This window comes from Pholis gunnellus (assembly GCF_910591455.1).
Source record: "Pholis gunnellus genome assembly, chromosome: 10".
NCBI classification, from domain to species: Eukaryota; Metazoa; Chordata; class Actinopteri; order Perciformes; family Pholidae; genus Pholis; species Pholis gunnellus.
Genome location: NC_136537.1, coordinates 6,988,059 through 7,003,431, shown reverse-complemented (window position 1 = coordinate 7,003,431; position 15,373 = coordinate 6,988,059). Strand labels below are relative to the sequence as shown.

Here is a 15,373-nt window from a genome sequence, read left to right as displayed (position 1 = left end):
ATGGGGTAGGTAATCATGTGTGTTTGTGTGTGTGTGATGTTGTCTGTAGCCTATTCAGTGAATGTAATACTTTGCTTGTGTGTGTGCGCGTGTGTGTGGTGCATTTCTGTTGTGTATATATGCCTATGCACTTATCTATAAATTCGGTTCCTCATCAGAGTTGTTGTAACTGCAGGTATGTGTCTGGGCATGTGGGAGTGTATGTCCATCACTGGATATTGCTGTTGCTGTCGGTCCCATTGGGCTCTCCCATGTTCATGCGGCCCATCGACAGGCCCACGCTGTTGACGCCTTCGCGTCGCGGAGGCATCCTCTCGTTGATCCGATCCAGGCCTTTGGCCTCCTCGAAACTGCTGATCCGATGCTGCGGAGAGAAGCCTCGGATGGCTGCGGAGACAGGCAGGCGCGCACCCACACACACAGACACACACAAACAAACAAACATACATACGTGCACACAGAGTTAATATTTAACTAGACATTAAGTAGAATCTTGTGTATCCAAACCCCCTGGGAGCTTTGAGGGAAATATTCAGAGCACCGAAATGGATTGAAGATTCCAAAGCACATTTTATTCATTTATGCAACGTGAGTGTGCACACATTTCCAAAGCATCCAGTCTGTTTTAATTCAGCTTTTAAGCGCTTTCAATTGAGCACACCAGGAAGGACATTTCAGTAGTTTTAACCCTGATTGAGTTCCTTCAGCAGAGGGATATTTGGGGTTTGGATGAACAAGGTTCTGTCATATTTGCACATCAACAGGGTTCTTACACAAATATATACACACATCGACAAGTGTTCATCTATTGTCTGAATGCTGAGTTGGGATTAGTTCGTGAACACAGTGAACGTGACAGTCAGTGCGACCTGGCTGTTGATCCTAGATCAGTAGTCTGAGACACCTGGTACTGAAGACCCTTAAAACCACCTCTGTGGAGAGTTTTTGACAGTCAGAAGTTGGTTTTTAGAGTTACCATTTTCCCATTATATTTTTTAACCTATAAGTAAAAATGAAAAGGTAAAGACAATAGTCAGGTGTCAGGTTTTCCGTATCTGTCAGGTTGATTCTTTTGAACTGAATGTCTAAGTTGGCCATACATTTGGTTTGGTTAGATTCGAGCGAATGTGTCACTGTCTTTTGATAATAAGCTTCAACTTTGTCATAATTCCTCTTCCTCAGCGATATTTAATGAATAACATGCTGGTGCATTACAATGTTTTGTTAACACTACACATGCAGGTCAGTTGATGACGTCATCAAGGTTATCTTGGTTTGTACACTACAAATGTTTAAAGGAATAGTTCAACATTTAGGAAATTTGGTTATTTGCAGAGAGATAGATGAGAAGTTTGATACATCCCACATGTCTCCATGGTAAAGATGAAGCAACCTCCAGCAGGTCGTTAGCTTAGCTTAGCTTAGCTTAGCCTTAAGACTGTAAACAAGGGGACACAGCTAGCCTGGCCTAAAGTCTGCCTCAAGCACTCACAAATAACCACATCGTATCACGTTGGTTTGATCCATAAAAAAACAGATCTGTGGTTTTACAAAGTTACATGCTGGAACCACAACTTTACGTCTTTACATTTCTGTTTGTGTACAAATTAAACAAACAACATGCAAGATGTCGAACTATTCCTTTAGCAGAAGTGTGCATTATAAAATGGGAGCATTGAGTTTAAAAGACATGGGCGTTTACCAAGCACGAAGGGTCACACAAAAGGATGCTGTTAGTTACATTATGGGAAATGTAGGATGCAGCTCATTTTTGGAGCTGGACACAAACTAGGGATTAAAGCTCTGGAAATGTCCAGATCTTTTGCTTCAGTTAGACTATTCATCACTGTCGGCCTCTTTTGAGTCCCCCTATTTAAGAAAGGGCAATCATATATTGCTGAGGTGCCCCTTTAAACTAAAAGTGAGCCACATAAAAGCAGATAGAGAACAATTAGAGTTACCACTTATAATGCTGGTTGTCATAAAAAAATACATTTCACCAAAATGAATAAAACGCAAAGCTTTGAGATCAGTCGAACTGCTAACTGCTCAACTGTACTGATAATGAGTTCTGTCTGAAGAGCTCGCTGTCCACTTCTGAACACCAGCTACAGTCGTATTACCTTCACACACATGCAGCTACTCACAAATATGCCACTGTTTACGCAGCGGTCACCTAACACCTAGCTACAGATCATATCACACAGCAGAAAATACACAAGAGATACCCATCATTTATTTGCATAAACGAATTATGGACTGCAGTTCAGGACAGGAAAAAGGTACAAACACAGAGGACTACAGTTAACAGAAGCGTGCAGAGTAAAGACAAAGTAGTATATGATACACTAAACAGATACCATGATCACAATCTGTTCAGTAGCACAGAAGAACCTGGCAGACCTGTTCTGGCTTCAATGAGCAGCGTCATCACAGGAGTACAGAGTTTTGGAGGAAGTCTGAAGGATTGGTTCGTAAAATGAATAGAAATATTTCTTTTTCACTTTGCGTTCATTCACAATAATCATCGCAGGTCACTCAGGTTCTGCTTGCAGGGAAACAGATTGGTTTTGCATGTTTGTATCCTACAGAACTACAGCACCTATGCAATTTAAACAAAAGACTGTAACACACAGTGTCCCTGCCCACTTTCACAAAAACCACCCCTATCCACAGCCCCACTCTTCTTGTGTGTGTGTGTGTGTGTGTGTAAGAAAAAGCTGGATGGGGTGTGCCGTGTGTGTGGAGAGAAGGTGTAGTGGTGCTTCCTGTGTCCCAAGAGAAGGAAAGAGAAAAGCACGTGGATGCTTCATGTGTTGTAATGTGGTGGCTTCAGCGTGCATCGCTTTTAGGCTTTGCTGTGAGCGCTGATGTGGTTAGAAGAGCTCAGTGCATCGTGGGTAAGAAAAATCTATGACCTTATGAACATGGGTGGCTGAGTGGCTACACACACACACACACACACACACACACACACACACACACACACACACACACACACACACAGTGAAATGAGTGGGACTTTACCTTCAGCGTCCTTAACTGTCTCGATGGCTTCAATGGCCTCAATGGTAGCTGAAGGATGGGCAAAGAGAAAAGAAGAAGAGAAAGAAAGGAGGACATGGAGAGAAGATGATGTACATGCTTCTGTGCAGTTGCGCATAAACGTGAATGTAAGAATGACCGTGGTTCAGACAGGAGCCTTCATGATCCCAGTTAAATGTTAAAAACACTGGTTACTCGGGTCCGTCCAAAACCAAACAAGACATTAAAAAAACTATTGAATCACCTAAGAACGCACACAGAGAATGAAGCAGATCAAAGTCTAACTTGTCGTTAGATGCATATCAATACAAATATTTGTATGACGTCGTGATGGCATAGAGACTAAGACGCCTCAACTTCTCCAGTTCGAGACCTCCTTTGCACCTCCTTCTCTGCCTCCCCACATTTCCTGTCTGCCTGAGAATAAAAGGAATAAATACCCCGCCCCCCCTAAAAATACACATAGCCCACTGTGATGAGCAATTTGTGTTAGCAGGCACCGATACGAGTGGGTACGCATGACTCAGAGACGATGTTTCAGGCTTTAGTCATGTGAGGCCCTCAGAGCAGCACTGAGACCATGGCAGAGGGCACCTGGTGTTAGCAGTAGCTGGGGTTAGCTCGCACACACACACACACACACACACACACACACACTGGCTGTCTGTCTTTACTCTCTGTCATTCTCTAACTCTCTTTCCATCTCACACACACAACCAGTGGGCTGTTAGCATCCTCAGCACCGGTGAGGTGGAGTGGGTGAGCAAGTCATTGAGGCAGAGGGATGAAGAGAAGAACAGCAGAGGAGGAGAAGAGGAAAGAGGGCAGGAGAGAACCGGAGGATGGTCCAAAGCAGATATTCAGACTGTGTCTGTGTCTACTTGTATGTGTGTGTGTGTGTTTTAGTTCTGTTTTTGAATGTGTGTCCAGGGTTACGTTTGAGTTGTGTGTCTGTGTGTGTTAAACACTCACCGCTCTGCAAGGTCTGCTTGCCTCCAGACAGCACTCCGCTGGGCAGCATGCCCGTAGGGGTCAGCCCCTTCAGGGTCAACACGTTCTCGCTCTCCTCCCTAAGAGACAGATAGAGACGGTGTGTGTGTGTGTGTGTGTGTGTGTGACAAGTGTATGTTGATAAAAAGACAAAAAATACAGAGAATTACAGACTTTCCCTCATTGTGCACCTGTAAAACACACAAAACGTGCTTGTGGGTTATAACACTGAATGCTGAAAGTGACAATCTGGTGATTATTAATTAATTTCTGCAAAGGTTAAAGGAAATGCAACATTTATAGCATACTGCGCACACACACACACATATACAGTATGTAAACCAGAACTCAACCCACCGTAGAACGGAGAACATTTTAGCCATCTTCCCTATGGCTCGGATCTTGTTTTTGATCACCTCTTTCCTGGCTGCTGCTGCACTGGCTGGAAAAGCATCATACACAAACTCAATAATGTGATTTCTTGTCATCATCATCACCACAAAAAAATAAACTTTCAAAATTCGTAATGACTGAAATATGATTCAGGCATATGTTTATTCACACCTACATAGAATGAGTCAAATTGCTTAAATGTCAGTGTTGAGCATCTCTTACCGTCGAAGATCTCCTCTCCGTCGTTCACGAGTTCGTCGTCAGAGCAGATACTCAGGACATTGACCAGCATCTCAGTCACTGCAGACACACAGACGCACAAACTTAGCCAAGGACGTATTGGAGCACCTCCGGTTCGCGCCCAGCTGGGGACGCTTGTTGCGTGTCCTTCCCCATCTCTCTCTCTCCCCTCATTTCCTGTCATCTCTCTGCTGCTGCTGTCCAATTAAGGCATAAAATGCCTCAAATCTGACTAAACTGTGGTTACCCACGAGTCCCTAATCCTGTAAGTAGGGGTCGTACACCTTTTTAAGCCGATCTAATTGCTATTTTTGGAGAATATTATAAAGTGGTACAAGAACCATGTACTGTAAAGTACATTAAAAGGATCTTCCCTTTAAAACGTAGGAACGTATTATCCCTTGTACCGTTTCACCTTCATCTGTGTTCCACAGCTCAAGCTCAAGACTGATAAAGTTGTGCCTGACTTGTGCAGCACAGACTCAACTCTTCTGTCCCGTTCAGGAGGGTTTCAAAGTTCATGGCAGGACAAAGATGGAGTGAGGATCTAAGATCATTTACATTTACAACAGTTGGCCCCTCTCTTTAATTTGGACGGGAGGCACATAAGCTACATTTGACGGAAATGTATCATGAATCGAAGATGATTTCGATTTTGGCATAACATCTCTTTGTCTTAATTTATTCTGCATGTGTTAACTGATCCATGGCAGCTGCTATTTCACTTCACATGAGATGCAAATTGAGATGAGAAGTCCCCCAAACCGCTCAGATTTTAATTTAGCTGAAAGAAGGTGCGTTTTGATCAGCATTTTAACGAGTCTAAGACTGGAGCATTTCATTATTACAGTATCACCGAAGACAACTGTGCCTTATGATGTTTTGAATAAAAATGTACTGTGTGTGGAAGAGTCTAAATAAAAGATACGTGTGTGCACGTGATACCCTTTTCTCCCACGAAAGGCAGCGACCAGGTGAAGACGTCCATGAAGTTGGGCAGCCAGTAAGGGTGAGGAGAGCAGTTGAACTGACGGATGTTCATCACATTGTTCTCATACTTCAGCACCGCCGCTGGACACGCACACAAACACATACATACACATTATAGCCATTTCCTCTTTGGTCATACAGTAGACAATAATGTTCCCTAAATATTCATCATAAAATATCATGTTAAACATACAGTTTTAAAAATGTTTGCTAATTGGCTGCAGAATTTGACTGTTCAGTCTAAAATAATGGCACCGCAGTGGTTACAGCTTTCTGTGTGTGTACTGTGTGTTCTGTGTGTCAGACCTTTGTTGTTGTAGACGTCCAGGTAGTTTGGAGCAGAGAAGATTGTGATGAGGGAGGGAAAGCCTGTAGTCTGACTCTTCCTGTACATACGATACCTGAGGAAAGAGAGACAAACAACGCCCACGTTACAACTAAAAAATAAAAACACATTGTGTATGAAAACTGAGGATTTGCTTCAGAGGTCTTTAAAACCAGACAGAGACTGGTTGAAGGCGAGACAGCCACGCGTTTAAAAACAAAAGAAGAAGGAATCTGTGTGGGCAAAATGACAGTGAGCAGGGTACTGACAGTGTTTGAGTGGAGCCGCCAGCACAAAGCTAACATTTTGAATCAGGCCCAGGTCTAGTGACTTACTCCCAATAAAAAACAAGTCTGGGAGCAATTAGTTTCAAGCATGAGAACGACCTACCGAGATTAGACATGATAATGAACCCAAGCACGCGTATTTCATTTGTTCCCACAAACAAAGCACAAAAGCAGCCTCTGCCAGCTGGGTCCCTTAAGGATAGACTAATTACCAAACTCATCAGTAATCAAGAATATGGGATATTTATTATAAACAAATATAATCTGGGTGGGCAGCAGAATTAGTTTGCTGTTTTCTTATCAGAGGGATTCTAATATTGTCTGTTATTATGGAGGATGCGGTTCTCTCTAGAGGAGCCGGTGTAGAACCAGATGCCGACATGCAAACCAGTGTCATCAGCATCAAGGCTGGCTTTGCTACCACAATAGCTTCATTATTTTGTTCAGCAATGATCAGACCCTCTCATTTCCTTTGGGATTGTATTGTGGGGTCAAGTTTTTATAGATTGCATACTGATTGTTGTGAGTGTAGTTTATTTTGTCATTTTTTTTCGGTGTGAACTGTGATGGAAGATTTCTATGTTAATCGGGAGGAGAGAGTGTCATTCACAAATCAATAAAGTCTTCAAAAGATTCAAAGTTGTCTTGTTCTGTTTATTCGCTTGCAAGGGAGAAATGCACCACAGCCACTCAGTCAGTGTCTGTGCTGAAATCCTCAAAAAAGTACAAGACACCACATCCTTTTATACGTACAGAGATAAATCATACATCGGGAGGTGATGTTTTGCACACAGGCTGTCTGATCTAGGTTTATCTGGTTCATGCAGCTGGCCCTCCTCAGTTTCGATACTTTGAAGGTAAGACGGATGTTTCAAACACACGTTCCTCATTACTGCATAGTTTCAACATTCTTTACTCCATATCAGGTAAAAATAATGAGCATAGACAATTATTTCCAGTCAATTGTTCTGCTACTCCTCCATTAGCTGTCTCCTTGATAGATGACAGTAAGTTTCGGGTTCACGGCGAGGACACACAGTCGTGAAATATATTTTACCATCACAGAACATACTTGAAGCCTGCTTGGAATTACTTCTATCTCTACACTGCTGCTCGTTTCATTGCGTGAAGTCACTTCTCTTGATTGCGCAGTGTTTTAAATGAACACACACTATTCCATCTCTACATTAGGTAGTATTTAGAAGTATAAACTTAAAAAATGACAGTGTGTTTTGGCTAGTCCTTACGCAAGCGCCCAGCTGCACAACAGATAAAACACTGTTAATGGGTTCCCCAAACAGCACAAACCGCAGCAACAGCACAACTCATAATGCAGCAATTAAGGCAGCACTCTTATATTTAGAGGATTTACACTAAGATAACAGATGCCAGGGATGGATTTGTGGGTCAGAAAATTGTGTTTTTTGCCCCAACTGCTTTATCTAGACCAGTGGTGCAAACCTCACGTGGCTCTTTGCCTTACCATCCTGTTTTCAAGAGGTGAGTTAATTGAACTGAATGTTGTTCAGGCTGCTGGTGCTCTCCGTCGGACAATCTCTAACAATGCTAATAACACAGTTTAAGTGTGACAGAGGGAAAAATTGTGGAACCTCTTTCCCCGTATTGTGCCGGTCTACTGACAAAGAAAAATAGCAGCTCGGAACATGAAGTGACGAGGTAAGCCATTAAATTAAATGGAGCTCCCTTTTAAGCCGAGAGAAAGGACTGAGCCGCGACAGTCACTCAGCTTACCCGGCATCCTGTGCTTCATGCGCTCTGATGATTGACAGCAGGTTGTTGGTCTGTAGGAACTCGCACACCGCTGGGTAACTGTGGACAGAGAGAGACAGAGACACGGAAAGAAAGAGTCAGAGCAAGTGAAGCGAAGAAAAAAACATACTGGTGAAGAAACACGCACACAGATCCAGTAATAGCCACTCTGCATGGCAAACATGCCACACGTCATTATATCAAGATTGCGGTAAACTACAAAACAGATGGAAGTATTTAAAGACGAGCAGTGGGAGATGAGTGGGCCCCTTGTTTTCTGAAGTCGTGTCTAGCTGAGACCAGCAGGGGGCATCAGCTAGCACAAGGCAGACATGAGCAGGGCTCATGGCCTCCTCAGTGCTGAGGGGGTCCAGCATTCACTAGTTGGTCAATTGATGCTGTGTCTGCTAAACATAGAAAATCACTGTGTTCTCCACAGACAACATGTCACTGGGCCCCAGTGCAACACACTCTGCACGGGGGGGGGGGCCTCCATTTTTATTTCTTCATTTCCATCTTTCATCTTCTACCACCACCACCACTACTACCGTCGCCCTCCTCCCATGGCTCTCTCCCTCTTTCTCTCACTGTATCTTAATATCACTCCATATCTGGCAGGAGTAGCCAGTCGTCATAGCAACAGAACCGTGCAGTCTCCCTGGGGATTGTGGGATATCGTTTCATGCTGAAACGGAACTGTATGCGCGTGTGTTTGTGCATGTGTGTGTAAGTGCTGTTTGCTCGTACATTGAATATGTGTGTGTGTGTAAGCACAACTGGGCAAGATTAGTTGTCTCTTGTACATTCCCGGTGATTGTTATTGGATCTTGGATGTGGCGTAACCGTGCAGGAAGCATCTCGCTCTCTCTTCTCTCATCACCAACATCCCAAACCAATAGAGCGAAGTCCTCCGAACTTATTAGATTCCAGATTTGTAGATGAAAGTCACATCTCGCTGGCGCTGGACGATCACGCGGCGCCCAGATCATTAAAACACATCGAATGAGCGGGCAGGAACACATTTGAGGATCAAGTCTTATTTCTGGCTCCACGTTTCAGCTGCTAATTTCAAAGAATATTGTTCCTCGCGTGAATTCTTTTTATCTCAGAGTATTGCATTCATTCCGGCTTGTTTGGATATCAGGTTCATATCTCTGAGCTTCATGAGCCCTGGGATCAACGGTACTACACTATATTCACTCCCATTCAAGTTGGTTTTCTTCTGAAATGAACTATGAGGACTGTTGTGTAATGTTTCGGTTCAGTTGGTTCTTGTAGATGAAAGTCACATCATTTTGTCCTGTACCTGTAAAAATAGGAGCAGCCTCTGACTGTGTTGTGGCCAAAGTATTCTTGGGTCTTCTCGTTGCCAAAGTCTTCCAGGGGGTCGGCCCACAGCAGGTCGCACATAGGCCCAAACGCTGGGGGCTCCTTGAACCGGTCCAACTAGGACATGCAAAGAACACACACACACACACACACACACACACACACACACACACACACACACACACACACACACACACACACACACACACACACACACACACACACACACACAGAGACACACAATGATGAGCTTACAGAAACAGAGATGCTCAGTCAACACAAACCCTCACAGAGAAACATACCTGCACGCACACCAGCACCAGCACATATAGGATAAACCAGAGGGGAAAGAGAAGCAAACACACACAAACACACACTGTCAGAGCAGAGCTTCTCCATGGCAACCCTCACCACACAGGAGGGAGAAGATGTCACACCAGCAGATTCACCATGGAAACGCTGCCATTAGATGAGGAAGTGTGTCCTCGTGTCTCCGTGTTCATGTGTGTGCCTTTGTGTTCTTAATTACTGTTATACATACGACATGTGTGCTTCACTGTATTTACTGGTTTCCTGCATTGACAGTACATGTGGGAATTAAGTCATAAATAAGAGTTGGTGTGTGTTTATGTCGGCACTCGCAGTGGTGTTTGAGTGCGGCACTGTGCATAAGACGGATAACATGTTACATTAATGTTATTATTTTTCCTGATTAAAAGAATGATAAATGTTGCTATAGCAGTAAAGACAGATATAAAGTTAAGAAAAGGAGATTTCAAGATCTTTAGACTGGCAGGTTGTAATGTTTTCTTTTTATGCCTGAATTTAGCCCAAAACCTACTGAAACAGAAACCAAATAAACCTAAAACGGCATCTTCAAAGAATAAAATGGGGAAAATGTATCAACATAAATCTGTTCTTTCTTGCCCAGTTAACATAAGAGGAAACATTTGACTTTGATTATTTACAGTCCAAAGACCATATCAATTAAATGCATTTGTTTGCCAGGTGTCTGTCTGTCCTTCCACTCCTATCGTTCATATTCATTAATATAATAACGTAAATGTGAGGCAGGTTAACCTCATAATTCCACTTGAGTCTGACATGGCAGCTACTGAGATCTGGTAAGCTAGGTACGTTTAGTAGTTCAAGCCGTGTCTTCTCTCCGTTGGAGTTGAATTCAGCCACGGACACATTTAATTATACGGAATTACAAACTTACAATTACTAAGATATCAGATCCTCAAATAGAAACTTGTAAGTACATTTTGTTTAGCTAATCGGAGCATTTATTACATGTCATTCCCCCGCTCTCTTTCCACACATTCCCTGTTTTTCTCCACTGTAGCTGTCAAATAAAGGCACCCAATTCCCAATAATTTTAAATTATATATAAAAGAATTTTAATTTATTTAAAAACGCATAATATATGTGCAGTAACCCAGATTCAGATCGTAACTCATTTTGACTGTACATTACTGTGTTTTGCCTGCTGATTCAATGAGTGCGTGTGTGTGTGTGTGTGCCTCTTTTCGTACCTTCTTGATGTCGTCCAGCGTGTGGATCTCTGGTGAAAGCCCCCCATGCACACACAGGAACTGCTGGTTCATCAGCGCTGCCAGGGGCAGGCAATCAAACGCCTCCATGCAGGAGTCATACACCTGCTCCGAGTACTTGATCTTACCTGGAGGTGGTTAGAGGGGTGGAGAGATATTTCAAGGCTTGAGACAAAGAAGGGCCTGAATTGTGTTTTGACAGCCACCATTCTCGCTAAAGTACATTCAGTACTGTCACTCAGAGTGTGACTGTTATCACACACAAACACACTGCAACAAGGAACACAGGGAACAAACAAACACCTACGGATCTAAAGAACTCAGTCAAAGGCTAATGGCCTCAGACAGACGCGTACGGTTCCTCTAAAAACATAACTCAGTTCATTGGGCGTAAAGGCGGTAATGTGGAGGATTTTCTCATAGCGTGTTATTAATTTATACAGACATCTCTTCTCCGGCGCTCCCATATGACACAATTCTCTCCTCTCTGATGATTTAGAAATGCTACTTCCCACAGAAGAAATGTACATATGCAGACAACATATGGAAGCAAAGACTCCAGCTCTGTTCCAGTGAACAAAATCTGACCCAAATATAAGCATGAAGCAGCAGCGTCGAGGCGTCATCGCGTGGCAGATTTTTTTTTTTTGCTTTATGAAAAACTCCTTTTGATTTGACAGCGATATCAACAAAGACATCCAACACACAGCATCCTTAAAGTACATTTCACACTCGGGCGTAACAATACATCTGACACAAAACAATATCACAGGATTAAAATAGCTCAAAAGGAGATCGGAGGAGAGAGATAGAAGGGAAAGAAAGGAGAGAGAAGGGTGGATTTTGGACGAGCGCAGGCAAGGAGGAGAGCAAAGGAGAATGATAATTCCATAAAGAGAGGAGGAGAGAGATTGATGGGGGGAGACAGGAGAAGGAGGAGAGGTTAAGAGCAGCGAGAGGAAGGAGAGGAGACGGCGAGGGACGAGGAAAGAGAGATGGGAAGGAGAAGGAAGAGTGTGAGGACGACACGTACACAAATCAAAGCCAGTATTGCAGAGTACCACTGTACAGTAGCCAGCATTTCTGTGTGTGTGTGTGTGTGTGTGTGTGAGTGTGTGTGTGTGAGTGAGAGACAGCGAGAAGTGTGTTTGTCAACCGCTCCATCTGCCTCGTGTAAAGCAAGAGCTCATTATTGCTAGTCCACCAGTTTTCGGCTCCTTCCACACACACAGACACACTTAAACATTTATGAAGACGCTCTTGCACAGGCATGCAGTCACGGTACATGCTCTTGCACACACTTGTGGTGCACACACACACACACACATACACACACGTACACACAGCAGATGGTAATTGAGGGCGACCACTATTCGCCACGAGCACCAGGGGAAATTAGCTTCCTTGTCCCTTGGCCAATCAGACACAGAAGAGCAAGTCCCTGAGCCAATCATTAAGGGCCAAATTAATTTGCTGCTTGTCACCCATTCTCGGACAGGACGCGAGGAGAGTCAGAGAGACAGAGCGAGAGACTGATCGAGGGAGGAAAAGATGGAGAGGAATAAGAAGTAAGGAGGGTGAGGATGAGTAGAGGAGGGGTGGATGGGAGTGTGAAAGGAGGGAGGATACCACCCAGGAAGATGGACAGAAAAAATAAACTTTTTAGCTGAAACAGTCATAATGTATTGATTAGTTGAGTGACAGAAAATGAATCTGCAACAAGTGACTGTTTGTTAAACCCCTCCCCCGAGCAGCAAATTGTCCAATCCTAGCTTGGCAAGTGTCACTCGGCATGGCAGGCCTAGCTTTGAATTTGAAACGGGCCGAACAGTGCGTTTGTCTCCGAGATACGAACACATCTGCAAGTCCTCGTTCTAAAAGCTTTTTTCTCTTATAACAGTGGAAGTGAAACACACTGTTCAGAAACATGAACAGTGAAGCAACCTCTGTCTTGCTTGTGCAATTACATAAGCTAAGCCGTTAACAGGGTTATGTTAGCATGAATTAACTGTCTGATCTTGTATTTTGCCTTGTAGTTCTTATAACACTTCGACTAACAAGCTCTATACTGCAAAAACAAGACCAATCCTTGTCTCTTTATAGTCATGTCTTCTACATGGATCTTCAGCTGGTGAGGGTGATGACTGTTTTGCCTCGGACATGTAGCTTCAGCCTCAGTCTTTTAGCGTTATATCATGTTTATAAGATTCTCTTTACAGAGTTTGTAAGTCAACTGGAAATAGCCAAAAAGTCTCCGAGGTGAATATTTGCTTGTTTTCTATTCCAGTTTTGAATGTGCAATTCATTAAAAAATAACCTGCAGATGAATCGATAGTGAAAATAATTGTTAGCTGCAGCTTACTTGGCTTTATAATAACTTAAACAGAAAAGACTGGTATGATTTGAAGGAGTAGGATGGAATGAGGTGCAGACACAGCGGTAGAGAAAGAGAGAAGGAGCACATTATATCAGGAGGAAACGCAGGAGTCACTCACATTCTTGTTTGAAGGTGAAATATTCTGTCAGATGTCTACATTCATGGTTTCCCCGTAGAAGAAAGAGCGTCTTTGGGTAGAGGCTTTTCAGTGACCACAGGTATAACACACACTAAAGGTTCACCAGGGGAGACAGAGGCATAACACCTAGTTATAGATAAGCAGCTGTACATAACAACAACATCATTAAATGTGCCTAAAATAGGAGTACATTTACAATGCATTATGGTATGTAATTGCAGCATGAATTGCAGCACTCATTTTGTACAGGTCAATACCCAGTGTTCAGTCAGATGTCATTCAATTGTCTTCTAAATCAGATTAGGGTTGTGAAGTATTTCTACAACTTCCATCAATCAAATGTGTTAACTATTTAGTTGCAATGAATTTACTTGTAAACAAGGAAGGCACCAACTGGTAAGTTTCAATAATGTCACTATGTTTTATTATCTGAACACATCAACGTAAGAAAAACCAATTGCTTGACTAAAATATTGTTGAGTAAAAAGGTGAATATTGTTACAATTATGGCTCTCGACTGACCCTACTATTCTGGAAATATGTTTGATTTCTTATATTGCCTGGCTCAAATGACAAGTTCAACGTTTTAGGGGGTAAAGCTACAGTCATAGCAGCGCTGTGAAGAAAGCAAATAAGTGTAAATGTCAAACTATTCCTTTAAGAAAATGTCTCTTTAGCATCATCGCTAGTAAGCAACTGTATGAGGAAGAGTTGTCGTCATTTCACTTGCAGTTCCCCTCATTAAATTCTAATTGGAAATTCAAAGCGAGACACAGAGGATCACGTTGGAAGCGTCACAAGGAATTCCCTCCCTGCATGAACCATCCACTGCCCAAATTTGTGGAGCTGAGAGCAAATTGGTCCTCACCCCAGTCTAAAGATAGACATGAACAGGATTTTACCTGATTTGAGTTCACAGAAAAATAAAAATGAATTGAGAAGAGCTGTGGCTGTGTCCGACATCTTTGAGAATCTACTATCAGCCAATGTGTTTCCACTTTTATCACTTTATTAATCACTACAAATGTGTCAGAGGGTGTTCTCTCACCTACACACGGTATATCCTCTAAGCTCTGCATTAAGACCTACTGTCTGTGTGCCCTTGAAGTGTGTTAGGAAGGTGGCCTAAATATTGCTTCCTGCCGTCCAAACAGCGATGCAGCCCTCACGCCATGGAGGCCGAGTGAGCTCAACAGGCCAGGACGTTCACCATGCGCTTGTATCATTATGGATTCAAGTCACACTCCCGATCTGTGGAGCGTTTCTGCCAGACAAAGCAATCCCAAAAATACCATATTGCACTCACGTCTATTTTACAGAGATGTCCAAACGGCCCCCTGAATATACTATCTCCACTCAGTTTCTATACATATTCCAGTAAGCAGCATATTATACCCTTGTTAGTGATTACTGACCTTGAGTCATCCATGAATTTTAAATCATTTTGGTCCGTGTCCATTTTCAGACACACACACACTGCTATATGCTAATCTCAAGTACTTTTTGTACCTTTATAATTCATTGAATACAACACAATGAGGTAACTGTATACCTCCGTATGAAATAAACCTTGCTACTAGAAACTGCATAATAGACTTCAGGGCAATATACACCATAATGGACATTGATTTAGTTGTAAGCTCACTGTAAACACAGTGGACACACACCCAGTGAAATAGTGTGATGTTCAGATGTGTGCTTCAGTGTCCATCCTCACCTCGATACTGAAGTAGCCCCTGTCCACGTAGTCCCCTAGGAAGAGGTAGCGAGTGTTGGCAGGAGAACCCCCCACTTCAAACAGCTTCATCAGGTCGAAGAACTGGCCGTGGATATCTCCGCACACTGCGGAGGCAGCACACAACAGTGTTAGGGTCATAGAGGCCGCGGGTTGTTCAGTTTTTCATAACTCAGTAAAAGCGCGTGGCACCATCT

At 43.1% G+C, this 15,373-nt stretch overlaps 1 protein-coding gene across 1 annotated transcript in view; it reads right to left on the bottom strand.

The window, feature by feature from the left end:
- Positions 1-208: 208 nt before the first annotated feature.
- ppp3cb (protein phosphatase 3, catalytic subunit, beta isozyme) overlaps positions 209-15,373 on the bottom strand; it is a gene marked incomplete at both ends in the record, with an annotated part of 31,707 nt that continues 16,542 nt past the window's right edge. Inside the window, 12 exons of the mRNA XM_079168170.1 lie at positions 209-387; positions 3,028-3,075; positions 4,018-4,115; positions 4,393-4,477; positions 4,651-4,728; positions 5,614-5,739; positions 5,965-6,059; positions 8,023-8,100; positions 9,347-9,486; positions 10,908-11,053; positions 13,421-13,532; positions 15,159-15,283. Of these exons, the coding sequence (XP_079024296.1) occupies positions 209-387; positions 3,028-3,075; positions 4,018-4,115; positions 4,393-4,477; positions 4,651-4,728; positions 5,614-5,739; positions 5,965-6,059; positions 8,023-8,100; positions 9,347-9,486; positions 10,908-11,053; positions 13,421-13,532; positions 15,159-15,283 (1,310 nt within the window). The remainder of the gene's footprint in view (positions 388-3,027; positions 3,076-4,017; positions 4,116-4,392; positions 4,478-4,650; positions 4,729-5,613; positions 5,740-5,964; positions 6,060-8,022; positions 8,101-9,346; positions 9,487-10,907; positions 11,054-13,420; positions 13,533-15,158; positions 15,284-15,373) is intronic.